General features: G+C 32.5%; 1 protein-coding gene across 1 annotated transcript in view; it reads left to right on the top strand.

The window, feature by feature from the left end:
- Positions 1–21,634, top strand: part of LOC134699391 (anaphase-promoting complex subunit 7-like) — a 30,483-nt gene extending 8,849 nt beyond the window's left edge. Inside the window, exons 8-16 of the mRNA XM_063560993.1 lie at positions 27–115; positions 2,441–2,561; positions 4,983–5,124; positions 5,765–5,865; positions 6,361–6,405; positions 7,827–7,939; positions 15,280–15,396; positions 16,874–16,988; positions 21,124–21,634. Coding sequence (XP_063417063.1) covers positions 27–115; positions 2,441–2,561; positions 4,983–5,124; positions 5,765–5,865; positions 6,361–6,405; positions 7,827–7,939; positions 15,280–15,396; positions 16,874–16,988; positions 21,124–21,180 — 900 coding nt within the window. The 3' untranslated portion in view covers positions 21,181–21,634. The remainder of the gene's footprint in view (positions 1–26; positions 116–2,440; positions 2,562–4,982; positions 5,125–5,764; positions 5,866–6,360; positions 6,406–7,826; positions 7,940–15,279; positions 15,397–16,873; positions 16,989–21,123) is intronic.
- Positions 21,635–21,998: the final 364 nt, after the last annotated feature.

The raw sequence follows: 21,998 nt of genomic DNA, 5'->3' as shown, positions 1-21,998 counted from the left end.
ACAATTTGTTTTACTTTTGTTTTCAGTCACACCAGCTTGATCCTTTATTTCTAAAGAATATGGATTTACTTTCTTACTTACTTGCCAAAGAAAAGAAAACAATGGAATTACAAAGGTAAGATTTCTATAAGAGGGTGATAAAGAGGGGTGCTTACACAAAAAAAAACATGAAATAAGACATAATTTCACGTTGAACGTGAAATAATTTCTGCAATGAACATTGCACGAAAAATAAATACTTTGATGTAAAACTTTTGGGACTAAGTCACGTACTGTCTTCTTGTATATCATCATGGGATTATCTCTCTGTTTTACTTGATATTCCCGATTTAGTATACATTTTTATGATACAATTGGTTTATGGCTTTAAAAAAGTATTTCTTGACGATCCCTGCAAAGTGTTTGAATTTTATTTGAAAAAACTGAGCATGCAAAATAAGCATTTGAAAATCACGATGCACATACAATTAAATAATCAGAACACATTGAACGAGGCACATGTCTTGCACGACTGAACGTCAAATAAAACTGTAAAAACACGTTGAATGAGAAATAAAAAACGGCAATCAAGTTGCAAGAAAATAACTCTTTATCACTCTCCTATAAGGGTTAGCAAGTTGTCTTTCATAGGATACTGTAAACCAACTTATTTTCACATATACTTTATTATGCAATAGCCCATTCTATCCAAATTTGCTACAATTTAATTCTACCATTTTTAAATTAATCTATTTAAGATAGACAATTTTTTTAATTTTATGCAAGAATTTATATTCACTTTATTTCTCTTCTAATGAAAAAATTAATTGTTTCGAAATTTGTTGGTTTACGGTACTCCATTTCCAAGATAGTCTATTTGACTGTGTATATTTTGATTTTATACACAAAAGTCATGTGACAATGCAGAAATATTATCAATTATGGGGTTGGAACCAGTACAGCATCATCTGCATAAAAACATCATTATATGGACTCTGTCACTAAACTCTAGGTTTTCATTAGGGTGAGGAAGTTGAACCACAACAGTGTGGTCAACTTTTTAGCTGGAAATTCTATGGTTTATTATCCACCAATCAATTTCTTTGTTACAGATTATTGGAACAGTCGATAAAGGCCACAGACAAGACATCAAAATCTTGGCTTTCTATTGAATATTATCCACCAATCTATTTCTTTGTTACAGATTATTAGAACAGTCGATAAAGGCCACAGACAAGACATCAAAATCTTGGCTTTCTATTGAATATTATCCACCAATCTATTTCTTTGTTACAGATTATTGGAACAGTCGATAAAGGCCACAGACAAGACATCAAAATCTTGGCTTTCTATTGAATATTATCCACCAATCTATTTCTTTGTTCCAGATTATTAGAACAGTCGATAAAGGCCACAGACAAGACATCAAAATCATGGCTTTCTATTGGATATTATCCACCAATCAATTTCTTTGTAACAGATTATTAGAACAGTCGATAAAGGCCACAGAAAAAACATCAAAATCATGGCTTTTTATTGGATATTATCCACCAATTAATTTCTTTGTTACAGATTATTAGAACAGTCGATAAAGGCCACAGAAAAAACATCAAAATCATGGCTTTTTATTGGATATTATCCACCAATCTATTTCTTTGTTACAGATTATTAGAACAGTTGATAAAGGCCACAGACAAGACATCAAAATAGTGGCTTTCTATTGAATATTATCCACCAATTAATTTCTTTGTTCCAGATTATCAGAACAGTTTAAGGAAAGTTACAAAGAAGGCTCTGCCAAGGATTTCACTTGGATATAATCCACCAATCAGTTTCTTTGTTACAGATTATCAGAACGGGTAATGAATGTAACAGACAAGGCTTCAAAACCATGAATTTCTTTTGGACAGAATCCACAAATCAATTTCCTTGTCACAGATTATCAGAACAGTTGTTGAAGTTAGAACCATGGGTTTCTATTGGATATTATCCACCAATTAATTTCTTTGTTCCAGATTATTAGAACAGTTTTAGGAAATTTACAAAGAAGGCTCTATAGCTATTGATTTCTATTGGAAATATAATCCACCAATCAGTTTCTTTGTTACAGATTATCAGAACAGGTAATGAATGTAACAGACAAGGCTTCAAAACCATGAATTTCTTTTGGACAAAATCCACAAAATATCAGAACAGTTGTTGAAGGTCACAGAAATGACATCAGAACCATGGGTTTCTATTGGATATAATCCACCAATTAATTTCTTTGTTACAGATTATCAGAACATTTAATGAATGTTACAGGCAAGGCTCAAGAACCATTGATTTCTATTGGATATATAATCCACCAGTCAATTTATTTGTTACAAATGATCAGAATAGTTAATGAAGTTTATCGACAAGGCTTTAGAGCCATGGATTTCTATCGGATATAATGCACCAATCAATTTCTTTGTTACAGATTATCAGAACAGTTAATGAAGGTCACAGATAAGGCTCCAGAGCCATGGATTTCTTTTGGTTATTACTCTCTGATATCAAGAAAAGTAGCTAGAACAAGGACAGTTTATTTTGCTCAAAAGGTTTGAATGCATAGCAATAAATTTTAGCTTTAACATACCAAATTCAATCATTTTACTTTCAATCAACTTTGGCTTAGTTTAAAATTTCATTTCTTCAGCGGCCAAGGGGCATTTTTTCATGTTTTCACATCTTTGATATATGTCTTCTTTCAAAAAGCTCAAAATTAACTCCAGGGGATAATTTTATGATTTTGTCATCATTGTGAAATAAGCAGGGAAAAAAACACTTGCTAAAATGGTCCAATTAATTAATTGATTTTCATTATATAGTAGTTATTTATTAGTAAGATAGTAACTCTTCATTTGCCTCTTTATGAATTTTAGAAGAAATACAGAGGCTGTAGAAAGTAGTGGTGATTGTTGATTGAACAAAAAATATAAAACAAAGAAATGTGAAAAATAAATTAGTTATAATCATCTTATGCATTGTGCAATTGTGTGAAAATTATAGTGTTGAACCCAATCAAAGAGTTAACTGTTGATCTCAAAACAGTGGTTACTTTAACCATGGAAGTAATATTGAAAGGAATAACATCGTCGTCACTTCAAAGGTTTCATCTGCGTTACCACCCATCTATCAATAACTTGTTAATTGGTACAATATCTGGCATATAATATTTATTCACCGCATGTGATCGATCAAATCACTGACACTTATCTGTCCTTTTCGTGTTCACGGAGAACTAGGAACAGATAATTTTTTGTCGAATATACGTGCGAAGTAACCCGAATAGTCCATTCGTTACATTCCGTTGTTAATGTACGCTGCCGAAAAGAGTCATTCGTTCAATTTTTATTTTAGTCCAATTTTTCCCTATTTTTGGTTAGTTTGATCTTAATAGTTAAAATCGACAGCTATCACATACGAAATTGGAGAACAAAGTTGTGTCATTTCAATTTCAATATTTACAGACAATTAAAAAACCATTTCCGTATAAAGTTAAGAAGATGATTGTACAAAAAATATGTTTGTACCCCCTTTATTAAATACAAAAAATCTAAATCTTTCGTGTATTTATAGTCAATTAAAATATTCACAATTCTAAACGGTTCTAGTTCTTGATACATAAACTAATTTGTGTAAAAATTAATTTACCGTGAGACAGATAGATTGAAGCCCATTTCGTCGGTTTGTTATATTTTTTGCTGTATAGCTTATTATATTAATACAAGCATTCCACAATAAACACTTTTTAAATATATATTTACGAAAATATTATCCCCGTTTTAGTTGTCCAGTTTCAATAATGCAATCAATGACATTTATGACATATACATAAATTTAGAATACAATACTTGAAAGTAAATATTATTTTATTCAATCTCGATAAACTTTGCACATTTCAACAGTAAAAAAATCTATGCCTACATTTGCCTACATTATTTTGTTAAACATCATGTGAAACCTGATCGATTCATCGGTATTTAACTGTTTAACTCGGGATCCGCTTTTAACCGGAAAATACTTTTATAACAGTTTAAAACAAACGTTAAAAAGCAGAAATATGCTAAGTTAAATACAATTTTCCATGTTAAACTGCTGTAGTTTGAACAATTCTCGTCCGTTTTTCAAGATTTTTACATCATACAACTTCATCTGAAGGCAGAGGTTTTATATGATACAGCGCCACCTTCTTATTAATCAACCTCGGATTTCACACAGGTACTTTAAAATTACCGGACTCGATAAAATCACATGACTGATAAGAAATGACAGATGCCATTTTACAACCGCGGTAACACAGATAGTAACCAAAGGGGTCTCACCGCTGAGACTATAATTGGATAAAATCATATGACTTTAGTACAGGGCTCTGCATGCCGTTAATACATGCTAATTAGTCGATGTTATTCCTTTTAAATATTACTTCCATGCTTTAACTATTAGAGCACACTAGTTGCCTGATATAATTATAAGTTCAATGTTCAATTTTGCTGCACTAAATGAACCTTTCATCAATAAATTAATTTTAAGTCATAATCAAGGCCAAAATATTTGAAAACCAAACAAAAGTATACCTTAATACAGACAAGGAATCAGGTCTCTGCATGAGTGAGATACATACCTTGATTTAATATGGTTTCTTAATTCTATTACAAATTTCAATAAAAAAATATCTCTATTTGCATTTAAGTACAATATACTAAAGAACTAGTTGGTTTTCCAGTTTGAATGGTGTTACTCTAGTCATTTTAGGGCCCTTTATAGCTTGCTGTTTTTGGTGTTGAAGATCGTACTTTCACCTATAATGGTTTTTCTTTTACAAATTGTGACTTTGATAGAGAGTTGTCTCATTGGCACTCAAATACCACATCTTAAATCTAAAAGCTACTACACTTAGGAAAGCCTCAGTAACTAACAGTCCACTATATCTACTGAATAGCTTGACCTATTTGTTATGTTGATTTATTTATTTTCAGGCTAGCATTATTGATCCATTTAATGTAGAGGCATATTTACTAAAAGGCACAGCATTATTTGAATTAAAGAAATCCCAAGATGCATCACTTCACTTTCAGGAAGCTTTACGTCATGCACCACACAGATATGAAGCTTATCATGGTATGCTTGGCTTTAATGTTATTATAAAAATATATACAGTGTAACCTGCTTAATCAGACACACTGGGGGACCAGAAAAATTGTAGGATTTAGCAGGGTGACTGAATACCCATTTTTTTTCTGCAAGGATAGGCATATTTTGGGACTATAAAAAATTAGTTAGTTAAAACAGGGTGTTGGAATACTCAGGTGTACGTTAAGCTAGGTTACACTGTACCTAGATTTTGGGGAATATTGGGGAGCATCTGTTGCTAATGAACAGAATTATTAAAGACATAAATATAAATATATGAAATGCTAAAATAAAGAATGCAAACAAAACTGGCTTATCAAGTACAACACTAGTATATCTAACTATTTGGGGTCTAAAGGTACTTGTATTGTATTTTGATAGATTTAGATAATTACAAAAGATAGCCTTAACACAGAAAACAACTAGTATAACATTAATGTATATAGTGAAACATATATAATTCATATCTTGTTTAAACTAAAATCCAGTCTGATCTGAACAAAAACATTTGACCATACTTAAGTAATTTTGTCTTTGTAATTGACACAGCTGTTTGATATCATATCTAATCTCTATCGTTGTAAAAGGAGTTCAGTTTATACAGATTTTACTGCTTGTTATTTTTCAGGTTTGATATCATGTTACCTGTCATTACATAGAACAAGAGAAGCTTTAGCCTGTGCAGGGAAAGCAATAAAAACAATCGGATCTAATCCTAGAACTTTAACCGTAAGTATAAGCTATATTTTTTGGATTCATTTAATTTTCTTTGGTACCTGTACAGGCCCTTAGCAAGGAATTTCCAAAGGGGGGAGGGGATTTGGACTCACAAACTTGACTTCAACAGTCACAATTCAAACAGAACGTTGACTTTAACAGTGCTTATTTGTTTTCCCCGAACCCCCCCTGACTACAGGTATGCTGTATGAATTTTTGTAGTTTGAGAAACATGCAATTTTGAGGATACTTTTTACTGTTGTGTCATCATATGGTGCGTCCAAATAAACTTAAAAATTAGTTTTTGTTGAATATTGATTTTTTCTTCTTCTGATGATGATATCCATGAAAATTGCTATCACGAGAAGCATGTTTAAATTACATAAACAAACGACAACTACTGTACACCAGATACCTGACTTAGGACAGGTGCAAACATTTGCAGTGGGATTAAACGTTTTAATACCATAGATTGTATATTAATTTCTACATTTTTTTTCTTTCCAGATTTATGCATCAGTATTGACAAATGAACCAAACATGTCTGCAAAGGTAAATAATTTCAAACTTGTGTTTAAATTGTTTTTTTGTGTCAGAACTGGGAAGATATTTATATTTAATTTCTTTCATGTGAATACAGTGTGGTTTATTCCATGTATTCTTGTATTAAACTGTAGTGATGATTTATCTCAAGGCTGATTGAACAATTAACTTTCAATGCTGAATATTCAGACATGGTAGTAAGGAATGTAAAAATAAAATATTTACTTCTCATGCTGTAACTTTAATAGGATAAATGAGGAATCTTATTTGTTTTAGATTATCCCTGAATTTTTTTTTCTGCATTGTGAATTTCTGTGTATAACAAAATAGTTAAAAAAAAAACCTGATAAAATATTATTTATTTTGGGGTATTTTAATTTCAGCTTTAACATGTTTAATGATGATATTTTTTATGCCCGATTTATGGGCATTATGTTTTCTGGTCTCTGTTTGTCCGTTCATCCCGCTTCAGGTTAAATTTTTGGTCAAGGTAGTTTTTGATGAAGTTGAAGTTCAATCAACTTGAAACTTAGTACACATGTTCCTTATGATATAATCTTTCTAATTTTAATGCCAAATTATAGATTTCCCCCATTTTCACAGTCCATTGTTCTGGTTTACCTTTCCAGCATTGTTTTGGGGTATGACATTTTTTAACATGTTAATTTGTAAGTCAAATAAATTCAAGAGATATAAATCTCATTTCTTTACTCTTCGCCCTTTTTATCTTTTCTTTATTTATTTTGCTCATAATACTCTAGTCTTTATTATTTACTTGTTTTTCTGCACTTTTTGTCCATTATTTTACATTTAGGAAACTCCTTTGAGACCCTTGTTTAAGATTGTACAACATTGAATAAATGGGTTTGCTATGATGCAATATTTAAATTTGCTGCAGAAGTAGTTAAAAATAACCTATTGCTACAACCTTAAACCAGTTATATTATATTCTCTAATTCTTCGTCAATTTATCCCTTTCTGCACCCATTGTATAATTTTTTTTTAATCAAAGTGTGGTTCGTTTGATCTCAGTACTTCATTGGTTAAAATCCGATTATGACATCAAATTTTCTTGCTTTCCTCTGAATATCCTAAATATTGTGATGGCATTAAAAAAAAAGGTGATCATGCCTGATGACATCACATAGAAAGAACACATCTTTTTGCTGGTCATTCATAAAGAAGGAATAATTTTGCCTGCATAATGTTAGAAAATCATTAGAGAAACAGATTCTACCACTAAATCTCGTGTAATACGATATATATCAACTCTCGACAGTTAAACTTTAAATATTGAAAATGCTCGGGCAAGCCTCAAGTTTTAAATTTGAAAATTTAACTGTCTCGAGTGGATGAATATCATATTACACTTGATGCAGTGTTAGAATCTATATTTATATACCTGTATTTAAATAATTTTTTGATTTCAGGCCAAACCATATTTAGAGAAAGCAATGAAGTTAGATCCATCCTACCTAGAACCTGTTTATGTAATGGCAGAAATATTACTACGAGATCACCAGTATGATAAAGGCACTGAGATGTAAGTTGGAAGTTTTATTCATTATGAATTTAAAAAAAATACAATTCACATTTTCAGTAAGCTGTCAGTATTTATTAATAACAATTATTGCTATATCCGTTCGCTTCAGGTTAAAGTTTTTGGTCAAGGTAGTTTTTGAAGAAGTTGAAATTCAATCAACTTGACACTTAGTACACATGTTCCCCATGATATGATCTTTCTAATTTTAAATGCCAAATTATAGTTTTGACCCCAATTTCATGGTCCACTGAATATAGAAAATGATAGTGCGAAGTTCAGGTTAAAGTTTTTGGTCAAGGTAGTTTTTGATGAAGTTAGAGTTACATCAACTTGAAACTTAGTACACATGTTCCCTATGATATGATCTTTCTAATTATAATTCCAAATAATAATTTTGACCCCAATTTCATGGTCCACTGAACATAGAAAATGATAGTGCGAGTGGGGCATCTGTGTACTATGGACACATTCTTGTTATATCATGATTCTTGAGTGATATGTTTTTTATCAGTCGAATAGAACAAGATGCATGATTCATAAACCTATGTCATTGATATTATTTAGGAAAATAGCAATAAACCCATTAAAACTAACAAAATGGAGAATGTTTCTCAGATACATCTCATTTCAGGGATGTTGCTCTTATAAGAGATTGTAGCTGAGAGACACATGTCTCACTTGAAAAACTATAGATAATGTATGACCAGTCATTTCATAATCTAAAGGATTATCAGTGATTATAGGTTATAGATAATGTTTTAGTACCTTTCTTCATTTTTATACGACCGCAAATTTTGAAAAAATTTTCGTCGTATATTGCTATCACGTTGGCGTCGTCGTCGTCGTCGTCGTTGTCGTTGTCGTCGTCGTCATCCGAATACTTTTAGTTTTCGCACTCTAACTTTAGTAAAAGTGAATATAAATCTATAAAATTTTATAACAAGGTTTATGACCACAACAGGAAGGTTGGTATTGATTTTGGGAGTTTTGGTCCCAACATTTTAGGAATTAGGGGCCAAAAAGGGCCCAAATAAGCATTTTCTTGGTTTTCGCACTATAACTTTAGTTTAAGTTAATAGAAATCTATGAAATTTTGACACAAGGTTTATGACCACAAAAGAAAGGTTGGGATTGATTTTGGTAGTTTTAGTTTCAACAGTGTAGGAATTAGGGGCCAAAAAAGGGCCCAAATAAGCATTATTCTTGGTTTTCGCACAATAACTTTAGTTAAAGTAAATAGAAAATAATGAAATTTAAACATAATGTTTATGACCACAAAAGGAAGGTTGGTATTGATTTTGGGAGTTTAGGTCCCAACAGTTTAGGAATTAGGGGCCAAAAAGGGACCCAAATAAGCATTTTCTTGGTTTTCGCACTATTAGTCCAGCAGATAGGTGAATAATTGTGCACTTTGTGTTAAAAGCATAAAATTTGGTAGAAACATAGTTTGGACCATTCTAAACAAAATTAGATATGGAGGCAAGCTTGATTTTATCCACTTCCGGTTTTATCATCAAAATGGCGGACATGCATTTGATAACTGATAATCGAACATCTGGTGCCTAAGTTTGGTGTAAAGACTATATTATTTTTATATATTCATGGTTTGACATATTGTATCATTTCTTTGAACTCCTCGGTGTATTTTATTCCGAAATTCGTCATTTCCTGTAGAAAATATCACAAGAAAACGTAATTTTGCGACAAAATAAATGTTTTATAAAAAAAAAAGCAATGTTGTCAAAAATAAGCTTGAACATCATTGTCGTTCTCTGATATTGTTCGAATATACATCAGCATAACGAATCGTTCGATTAATTGCGTAAAAGCGGTGTCGACATTCAAAGTACTCACCTGGGTTGCGTCCAATATCGTAGCAGTTACATAGAGCTACGTAGATTTATGGCTATTGATCATGTAGCTAGCCTAGCTGCTACATGGATATTGATAGCAGCTAGACTAGCATTCATTCAGTAGACAAACATCTACGTAGCACTCCGTAGCTGATACGATATTGGACGCAACCCTGGTCTCTCATAACGGTGAATGCTCTTGTAACACCATTCAATACCATCCATGTATCTCATGCTCTTTTTTCACCTTAACCAGCGATCGATACCACTTTGTCGAATCCAGTGAATGCATGGAAAACAGGCAATGCATATGTTTTTTTCTTGTTCTAAAAAGTTAGCAAGCTCATGAATTGAAAGGTGTCTGGAGTGTTTTCCAGTCCTAAAGCAACCCATAAATATCAGCTGCACTTGTTGCATGAAATCAGGACACAACAAGTACTTATACATCGGTACCAACTGTAGCAATGATTCTCTTCCCGAAAATGTATTCATCCATCAGTTTATTTGACAGAAAAGGAATGAGCTCTGTTCGGTTTTTATCTACACGTGAGGAGCTCTATCAGTTTTGTGGTTAGCAAGTTTGCCTTTGACAACTTCTCTTTGTGCCGTCAATCTTTATATAGTCTACAATAGTTACAGATTTTCAATGGTTCTAAAAAGTAAAATAACAAAAATACTGAAATCAGAGGAAATTCAAATCGGAGAGTCCCTAATAACATGGCAAAATCAAATGACAAAGCACATCAAAAACGAAAGGATGACAACTGTCATATTCCTGACTTGGTACAGGCATTTTCAAATGTAGAAATGGTAGATTAAACCTGGTTTAACAGCGTCTAAAGGCTTCTTATTAAAGTAAATCAACCAAACTGAATTATGGTAGATAGATGTGATTTTCCTCTTTAAAGAGCTCGGTCAAGTTTTCTCTTAGATACACTATTTTACTGGTACTGTCCAACTATTTCTATTCAACGAACGACGATAGTATTAACAACTCCTGAGGGAGCTATATCTTCAATTGGTAAACAAAACGAGCAGTCCACTGCTGTCTTCAAGAAATTGATTTCCTATCTCTTCTACTACAGAAGCTACATCATTGATAAACGATATTTGAGCTCTTAGTTTCTGTTTATGATCAGTTGTGTCTTCTTTATAAAAAATCGATATATGACTGTCCCTGTGGTATATTTCGCCCCTCTTCTCAAACTCTTTAGCAAGTCTTGCCATTTCTTGTAAAGCTACTATCTATCTTCGCAGGGCTAGTGGGTTTTCTGTTAATAGTGCCTCCATCTGACTTAACATCATGTTTATTTCATGTGTTCTGTCAGACAGTGAACCATTATTTCTAGGTGCATATGTTAGGGGTTTCTTTAGATGCATGATGGAGGATCTTGGAGAGTTAAGGATTCGTTTGTAGCTGTTGAATATTAACATTTAAGCAAACGTTAATGTTTACTGCGAATAAGAGTCGGTTGTTATATCTTGTCAATACAACAACATACTAACGAGAGGTACAAGAGATCTTGGAACAGAATTCTCCTCACAGTTCACTGGAAAACGACTGTCAAACCCATATATAACAATAAACATGTCGCTGCAAATTATTGTTAATGCTTAATAAATCTGCATTTAGTTTGAGTCAAAGTCATCATCACCTGCTTTCTGAAAAGAGGGTTCTTTGTCATCTTTGAAAGCAAGTTAATTCTTTTGTACTTGTTTTTATTTCCTAAATATCAGGTAAATAAGCAAATATTAGATATAAGAAGCTGTTGTATGAGTGCCATTGAGACGAATCTCCATCCAAGTCAAACATGTGAAATCTCTCTCACAGGCAAAAAACCCATAATTGTAAAATGTAAGAAGTCTATTCTTTTGCCTTGAACCATGAACTCTATCTTCTATGTCAACATCTAGATTCCTTATTCGCTAAGAAAAAACCTGACAACTTGAATACTGGTGCTCAATCTTCTTCGGATATGCAATCTTCAATGTAGCTGATTATGTCAGCTAATGCGATTCAATGGCTTATTCGTACGTCTCTTCCTTATTGAGTCTCATCTTCACTAGAGGCTTTTGATGCCTGCAGATAAAGATAAGCAATACATTAGACATTATATTTCGTTTCTTGTGCAATGAGGTCCCCAGCACTGAGATTCTCTAATATAGTTGTGAACTGAAGCTTTTGTAAACATTGACGAACAGGGATATCAACATTAATTGTTGTTTCTTCGTGGAAGTTTTCATCTGGTTTATACGAACAACGAAAGTACCATTCACATTCTTCCATTGCTATTTTTCATGGTAAGTTGGTGCGGGTGAGTTTCCAGCTCCGATTGCCTTTTTTACATATCATCTGTATCCTTTTCATGTCTTATTTTAGCTCTCTTTAGCTCTGTGTTTAGATGGCTGGTCTGGTGCCATGTGCCATTGTTGTTGTACGTAGAACGTGAAAGACCTCTGCAATCATATTGTGTCGGATACCGCAAACATGGAAGTTCTATGCATTTAACGAGATTTCCTTCCAAAGTAACATATCTGGCACCAATATTGATACACTGTGTAGGGCATTTCAGCTATTCGTCTTTCATATTTTGACAAATTATACATTTGACAATAAGAATGGAAATGTGGAATATATCAAAGAGACAACAAACTAACCACAGAGCACACAATAGACGAATGCAACCAATGGATGTTCTATGAAGCACGAAATTCCTGCAACGGGATGTGGTCCCCAGCTGGTCCCTATACAAAATTGTGTACTAATTCACTGTAAATGGATGTCACATTAAACTCCAAAACATTTAAATGAACTTAAGTCCAGTCAACCTCTTCAACATTTGAGGAAGAACTACCTGGTCTTCGATCATCTGATGTCTCAATAAGTTTAAATCTTTAAGAGCTCATCTTTGAATTGTTATTTAGACTATTGATTTATCGAAGTGTATGTCTATCTTCATTCAAATATAATATTGAAATAATAGTGTTCACCATATCAATTGAATTTTAATAGTCTCCAAAGAAATAAGTACATGTTTAACCCCGCCGCAATTTTGCGCCTGTCCCAAGTCAGGAGCCTCTGGCCTTTGTTAGTCTTGTATGATTTTTAATTTAAGTTTCTTTTGTATAATTCGGAGTTTAGTATAACGTCCATTATCACTGTACTAGTATGCATATTTTTAGGGACCAGCTGAAGGACACCTACGGGTGCTGGAATTCTCGCTACATAGAAGACCCATTGGCTGCCTTCAGTTGTTGTCTGCTCTATGGTCGGGTGGTTGTCGCTTTGACACATTCACCATTTCCTTCTCAATTTTACTAATTCTATAACACCCTCCTTCTCACTTTTTGCAAATTATAAGACGACATTTTTCTTGAATTTAACATGAAATTTCTACCGGAAGTTCACCAAACGTCACCAAATTGCTGCTTCATTAACAATGAAAACCATCTTATGTGATTTAGATGAATATAAACATCAGTTCTTTTAGTTTAAACTAAAACATTTGAAAGAGAATTAAGAAAAGTTGAAATTTAAACATGCATCCGCCATTTTGGATTTTACCGGAAGTAAACTTTTTTTCCAGATTGCCTCCATATCTAAAATTGAAGAGTATAGATAGAAGTATGTTTGAGCAAAATTTGGTGCTTTTAACACGAAGTGCACAATTCCTTCATATATTGCACCTATCTGCTGGACTATATAACTTTAGTTTAAGTTAATAGAAATCTATGAAATTTTGACACAAGGTTTATGACCACAAAAGAAAGGTTGGGATTGATTTTGGTAGTTTTAGTTTCAACAGTTTAGGAATTAGGGGCCAAAAAAGGGCCCAAATAAGCATTATTCTTGGTTTTCGCACAATAACTTTAGTTTAAGTAAATAGAAAATAATGAAATTTAAACATAATGTTTATGACCATAAAAGGAAGGTTGGTAATGATTTTGGGAGTTTTGGTCCCAACAGTTTAGGAATAAGGGGCCCAAAGGGTCCAAAATTAAACTTTATTTGATTTCATCAAAATTGAATAATTGGGGTTCTTTGATATGCCGAATCTAACTGTGTATGTAGATTTTTAACTTTTGGTCCCGTTTTCAAATTGGTCTACATTAAGGTCCAAAGGGTCCAAAATTAAACTTCGTTTGATTTTGACAAAAAATTAATCGGTTGGGTTCTTTGATATGCTGAATCTAAAAATGTACTTAGATTCTTGATTATCGGCCCAGTTTTCAAGTTGGTCCAAATCGGGGTCCAAAATTAAACTTTGTTTGATTTCATCAAAAATTGAATAAATGGGGTTCTTTGATATCCCAATTCTAACTGTGTATGTAAATTCCTCATTTTTGGTCTTGTTTTCAAATTGGTCTACATTAAAGTCCAAAGGGTCCAAAATTAAACTTAGTTTGATTTTAACAAAAATTGAAATCTTGGGGTTCTTTGATATGCTGAATCCAAACATGTACTTAGATTTTTGATTATGGGCCCAGTTTTCAAGTTGGTCCAAATCAGGATCTAAAATTATTATATTAAGTTTTGTGCAATAGCAAGTCTTTTCAATTGCACAGTATTGCGCAATGGCAAGAAATATCTTATTGCAAAATATTGTGAAATAGCAATTTTGTTTTTAATTAGAGTTATCTTTCTTTGTCCAGAATAGTAAGCAAGAAACATCTAATTGTAAGATTTTTTTTTATTTGGAGTTATCTTTCTTTGTCCAGAATCAACTTAAATCTTTGCTATATATACAATATACAATGTATATATTCACTTTTTACTACCAACTGATAAATTTAAATAATCTTTACCATTCAGTGATAACAAGCAGTTTTTTTACATCTTAATATTTTATGATGTATTTAAATGAGTAGTAATTGTTGCAAACTCCATTAGAAATTTTAATTGAGATTAGTTTTGGAATAAGGGAAAGGGGGATGTGATTAAAAAAATTGGGTTCAATTTTCCCATTTGAAATTTCATAAATAAAAAGAAAATTTCTTCAAACATTTTTTTGAGAGGAATAATATTCAACAGCATAGTGAATTGCTCTAAGAGAAAACAAAAATTTTAATTTCATTAGAACACATTTATTCTGTGTCAGAAACCTATGCTGTGTCAACTATTTAATCACAATCCAAATTTAGAGCTGAATCCAGCTTGAATGTTATGTCCATACTTGCCCCAAAGGTTCAGGGTTCAACCTCTGCGGTCGTATAAAGCTACGCCCTGCGGAGCATCTGGTTTTTGTTTAAATCTATTTTTGCAGTTTGTAAACTTATGGTGTTTTATAATCTTTCACTTGTTCAAACATTATCAATTTTGCTTCTAAGTCTTTGCAAGACATATGCAAGGACTTTCAGAAATAAATTTGCCTTAGAAGTTGATATTTTTAAAATCATCTTAGATATTAAAGTTATTTAACTATAATAGTAAATTAAAAATTTAGAACATTTTGTATTGCTCATCTTTACTGATTGTTTTTTTTCCAGGTTAAGAAAACAGCTGCATACACACAACACATGTCGTCTGCACCAACAATTGGGTGATTTCCTGGCACAGATCAGTGAACCACTTGAAGCTTTGGATGAATATAATATAGCTTTGAGGTTAGTCATACAAAATATTTATTATTGCTGACACTGGATAACACATTTAATTATAAAAAATGGTTTTTTTATTCTATTCATATAAAACAAGCACCACACACGCATATACAATTATTTTGGTATCTGCTTTTATGAAACCCCCGCTTTAAAAAAAGGGGGGTATACTGTTTTTCCTCTGTCTGTCCTTCCGTCAGTCCGTCCATCCCATGATTATTTTTCGTCGCATTTTTCTCAGGAACTACAATACAAGGATTTCTGAAATTTGGTTTCAGGGTTTATCTAAGTAAGCTTTACGGTGTGATGCGTTTTCAGATTGATCACTTGACAACTTCCTGTTTACCAAACACTTGCATATTTTAACACTATTAATATTATCCACTTGCGGCGGGGGTATCATCAGTGAGCAGTAGCTGGCAGTTTCACTTGTTTTTTATTTCATAAATAAAAAGAAGGGGAAATGATAGCTGAGCTCATAATTGGCATTTTATGTTCATTGAAAAGCATTATTAATGCACAGTAATATTTGAGAAAAAAAATCTCAAAAAAAGCTCATGTTAAATGAATTGGAAAAATTATTAACATTACAAAAATATCATGCATATCATTGGATCTGTCAATAGAAAAATGTAACCAAATGAATAACACTTAAATATTTACAGGGCTCTCCTAGATGCTCAATGTTATTCTCAATTTTAACTTTTAAAAAAAAATTGCACTTTTGCCACTTTTTGTTTATACTTTTCAGCCTTAAAATTCAAAGCCATATAAAGACTGTAAAAAGGCCAATCATGTTTTAGTCTTGATATTAATAGATGAACTGTAAAATAAGCAGAATGAGCATGATGAGGCATTACAAATTTGAATATATAAAATGTAATAGAATACTGTTCTACTAAAACTAGTAATTTTCAAACCAGGAAGAGATATCAATACAATAATAGAAAACCGATAACGGCAAGTGTGAATTATTTTCTTTCCAAACAAGCTAGATATACGTATTGATAAATTAGAATTTCATATATATTTATTTATTTACGGTTGAAAATGAAATATTTATAATATAGTTTAGATAAATTGTTATGTATTATTGTTAAACAGAGAGAAATCCTGGATTTCTTGTTAAAATAAAGATACCCTTCACTAGAATGCTGGACTAGTGAAGAAAATTGTTAACAGCAAACAATATATTGTTGAATAAAAAAAAAGAATACTGTTCTAAAAGATTTTTGCTTTTATGTCTATGAATTAAAAGAATTTTTAAAAAACAAATATGCAAAGTCTATAAACATTCTACTTAAGACATACAATTACCAAAAGGAACAAATTTCGAATCATCAATATTTGTTATTCTTTTTAGCCTTGACCGTACAAATACATGAGCAAAATTTAAACCAGTAATATTTGTTATTCTTTATAGCCTTGACCCTACAAATAGAAGAGCAAAATTCAAACCAGCAATATTTGTTATTCTTTTCAGCCTTGACCCTACAAATACAAGAGCAAGGGAAGGCAAGGAAAGAGTAGAAAAACATAATGATGTTGGTTTAGAGAGTACTTATGATTTAGAGGATATGGAAGGCAGTGACAATGATGTAAGTAGTAAATGTTGGTTTAGAGAGTACCTATGATTTAGAGGATATGGAAGGCAGTGACAATGATGTAAGTAGTAAACATAGTGATGTTGGTTTAGAGAGTACCTATGATTTAGAGGATATGGAAGGCAGTGACAATGATGTAAGTAGTAAACATAGTGATGTTGGTTTAGAGAGTACCTATGATTTAGAGGATATGGAAGGCAGTGACAATGATGTAAGTAGTAAACATAATGTTGTTGGTTTAGAGAGTACCTATGATTTAGAGGATATGGAAGGCAGTGACAATGATGTAAGTAGTAAACATAGTGATGTTGGTTTAGAGAGTACCTATGATTTAGAGGATATGGAAGGCAGTGACAATGATGTAAGTAGTAAACATAGTGATGTTGGTTTAGAGAGTACCAATGATTTAGAGGATATGGAAGGCAGTGACAATGATGTAAGTAGTAAACATAGTGATGTTGGTTTAGAGAGTACCTATGATTTAGAGGATATGGAAGGCAGTGACAATGATGTAAGTAGTAAACATAGTGATGTTGGTTTAGAGAGTACCTATGATTTAGAGGATATGGAAGGCAGTGACAATGATGTAAGTAGTAAACATAGTGATGTTGGTTTAGAGAGTACTTATGATTTAGAGGATATGGAAGGCAGTGACAATGATGTAAGTAGTAAACATAGTGATGTTGGCTTAGAGAGTACCTATGATTTAGAGGATATGGAAGGCAGTGACAATGATGTAAGTAGTAAACATAGTGATGTTGGTTTAGAGAGTACCTATGATTTAGAGGATATTGAAGGCAGTGACAATGATGTAAGTAGTAAATGTTGGTTTAGAGATTACCTATGATTTAGAGGATATGGAAGGCAGTGACAATGATGTAAGTAGTAAACATAGTGATGTTGGTTTAGAGAGTACCTATGATTTAGAGGATATGGAAGGCAGTGACAATGATGTAAGTAGTAAACATAGTGATGTTGGTTTAGAGAGAACCTATGATTTAGAGGATATGGAAGGCAGTGACAATGATGTAAGTAGTAAACATAGTGATGTTGGTTTAGAGAGTACCTATGATTTAGAGGATATGGAAGGCAGTGACAATGATGTAAGTAGTAAACATAATGATGTTGGTTTAACGAGTACTTATGATTAAGAGGATATGGAAGGCAGTGACAATGATGTAAGTAGTAAACATAGTGATGTTGGTTTAGAGAGTACCTATGATTTAGAGGATATGGAAGGCAGTGACAATGATGTAAGTAGTAAACATAGTGATGTTGGCTTAGAGAGTACCTATGATTTAGAGGATATGGAAGGCAGTGACAATGATGTAAGTAGTAAACATAGTGATGTTGGTTTAGAGAGTACCTATGATTTAGAGGATATGGAAGGCAGTGACAATGATGTAAGTAGTAAACATAGTGATGTTGGTTTAGAGAGTACCTATGATTTAGAGGATATGGAAGGCAGTGACAATGATGTAAGTAGTAAACATAGTGATGTTGGTTTAGAGAGTACCTATGATTTAGAGGATATGGAAGGCAGTGACAATGATGTAAGTAGTAAACATAATGATGTTGGTTTAGAGATTACCTATGATTTAGAGGATATGGAAGGCAGTGACAATGATGTAAGTAGTAAACATAGTGATGTTGGTTTAACGAGTACCTATGATTTAGAGGATATGGAAGGCAGTGACAATGATGTAAGTAGTAAACATAATGATGTTGGTTTAGAGAGTACCTATGATTTAGAGGATATGGAAGGCAGTGACAATGATGTAAGTAGTAAACATAGTGATGTTGGTTTAGAGAGTACCTATGATTTAGAGGATATGGAAGGCAGTGACAATTATGTAAGTAGTAAACATAGTGATGTTGGCTTAGAGAGTACCTTTGATTTAGAGGATATGGAAGGCAGTGACAATGATGTAAGTAGTAAACATAGTGATGTTGGTTTAGAGAGTACCTATGATTTAGAGGATATGGAAGGCAGTGACAATGATGTAAGTAGTAAATGTTGGTTTAGAGATTACCTATGATTTAGAGGATATGGAAGGCAGTGACAATGATGTAAGTAGTAAACATAGTGATGTTGGCTTAGAGAGTACCTATGATTTAGAGGATATGGAAGGCAGTGACAATGATGTAAGATACATAGTGATGTTGGTTTAGAGATTACCTATGATTTAGAGGATATGGACGGCAGTGACAATGATGTAAGTAGTTAACATAGTGATGTTGGTTTAGAGAGTACCTATGATTTAGAGGATATGGAAGGCAGTGACAATGATGTAAGTAGTAAACATAGTTATGTTGGCTTAGAGAGTACCTATGATTTAGAGGATATGGAAGGCAGTGACAATGATGTAAGTAGTAAACATAGTGATGTTGGTTTAGAGATTACCTATGATTTAGAGGATATGGAAGGCAGTGACAATGATGTAAGTAGTAAACATAATGATGTTGGTTTAGAGAGTACCTATGATTTAGAGGATATGGAAGGCAGTGACAATGATGTAAGTAGTAAACATAGTGATGTTGGTTTAGCGAGTACCTATGATTTAGAGGATATGGAAGGCAGTGACAATGATGTAAGTAGTAAACATAATGATGTTGGTTTAGAGAGTACCTATGATTTAGAGGATATGGAAGACTGTGACAATGATGTAAGTAGTAAACATAATGATGTTGGTTTAGAGAGTACCTATGATTTAGAGGATATGGAAGGCAGTGACAATGATGTAAGTAGTAAATGTTGGTTTAGAGAGTACCTATGATTTAGAGGATATGGAAGGCAGTGACAATGATGTAAGTAGTAAACATAGTGATGTTGGTTTAGAGAGTACCTATGATTTAGAGGATATGGAAGGCAGTGACAATGATGTAAGTAGTAAACATAGTGATGTTGGTTTAGAGAGTACCTATGATTTAGAGGATATGGAAGGCAGTGACAATGATGTAAGTAGTAAACATAGTGATGTTGGTTTAGAGAGTACCTATGATTTAGAGGATTTATGGAAGGCAGTGACAATGATGTAAGTAGTAAACATAGTGATTGATGTCGGTTTAGAGAGTACCTATGATTTAGAGGATATGGAAGGCAGTGACAATGATGTAAGTAGTAAACATAGTGATGTTGGTTTAGAGAGTTGGGGGTAAAAAAAATGTGTGCCCTTCACACCTACAGACAGAATTTTGTAATTTGAGTGTCACTGATGAGTCTTTTGTAGATAAAATGTGTATCTGGCGTACACAAACTTTAAGCCTGATAAAGATGATGAGTTTATTGATGTTTGTAGACAGATAACATGTAATTTAAGGAACACATGTTTGTAGATAGACAAATGTTATAAATATCATTCGTCAGAAGTGCTTTCATGGATTTACCTTCACCAGGAATGCTCAAAGACAAAAAATTGAAAGCCAAAGATGTATCAGAAACAGTTGAATAGCTATATTTTTTTTTTATCAAAAATGTCCTCAAACACACTTAATTTAAAGTCATAAGAAACCTCAAAGTAAAAAAATAATGCATACGTTTTTTATAACTCAATGGATAGTTTTCATTACAATACTTATGTACATATACATTTTTCTGAAGAAAATTCTTTACTTTATTCATATTCAGAAGAACTTTACTTTATTTTTATTGCTTCCTTCCAGGAAGCAATTCCCCGACATTTTTTCTGTATGCAAACTGACCTCAGTGTGACCCATCTCGTAAAAATCCGGTGATCGCAATACGCATGGATGTCCTTAAAATAAACTGTTATCTGAATTTACATGTTAAACACGTGCTCAATTTCCATGCTTTTTTGTTGACTTTTTGTCGATTGTCGACAAACAGGTGACAATCCTTTAACTTCAGCTTCAAAACATGAACTTTGATTACCTGCCATATTTTCCCAACAACACTGACTGACTAAAAAAAAAATTGATGATTTTACAAAATTTACATGAAAAAAATGATTAATTTGTGCGCAGAAGACTAAGTTCATGATTTTTGTATGCATTGGTTCAAGAATTGGAAGAACATTATTTTTCACTGGTCACTTGTTTCTTATGACTTTAAGGGCAACTTCTTCTGAGAGATATGAGACCTCATTGTTTTCATCACTTTATTTTTCAGGGAGATTTTGATGGTAGTGATGTGGAAAGTAACTGGTCAGAAACAGAGTTCAGCTGATGACTCATGATAATCATAGATCAAAGGATATATGTCTCCTAATGGACAGAAATTTGTTTAACACCAGTCAGTATTATATGTCCCAAAGGGACTGTATGTGATGTCATGTGTTATATTCAACAGAAATAGTTGAAATGTCTGATTTTGAACTAGACTATAATAGTTACCAAATGATAAATTAAAGAAAAACCAATAGAAATTGTACAGGAAAGAGTTCGAGTATAAGGATGTTATTTTGTTTTATTGCAATATTTTTTACTATGCCATAGTTGGTATATTACACTGGATATACTGATAATAATGGAATAATGTAACTCTAACACAACGTTTGCATTGATGTACACAACTTATTTGCTTTGTATTATAATGTTTATAGTGACTTTAAACTTGGGGTCTGAATTGGTCCTTGAATAAATAAGTTGTAAGTATTGCAATTAAAAACTGAATTTATTTATCTTTTATGTGTTTTTTTTTATCAAATTAAGAAAACAATGTCAAATGTAGATAAGGGCCACAATTAAAAAAAAGGAAAACAATTTTAATGCACAAGCATCATCATCCACCATTGTCATCTGTTAACTTTTACCAAAATCATTTCTCTGAAACTACTGGGACAAATTTAACCAAATTTGGCCACAATCATCATTTGGGTATCTAGTTTTAATAAATGGGTCAAAAAACCCTTTTGCCAACCAAGATAGCCAACATGGTTAAAAAATAGAACATAGGATTAAAATGCAAGTTTTGTCTATTATTTAAGAAAAACGTTAAAAAAGAGAAAACATGACAAGTTCAAAAATTTTCAGAATGCTGAGCTC

Source organism: Mytilus trossulus, unplaced genomic scaffold (assembly GCF_036588685.1).
Source record: "Mytilus trossulus isolate FHL-02 unplaced genomic scaffold, PNRI_Mtr1.1.1.hap1 h1tg000050l__unscaffolded, whole genome shotgun sequence".
Classification (NCBI taxonomy): Eukaryota; Metazoa; Mollusca; class Bivalvia; order Mytilida; family Mytilidae; genus Mytilus; species Mytilus trossulus.
This window is presented reverse-complemented; position numbering and strand designations above follow the sequence as displayed.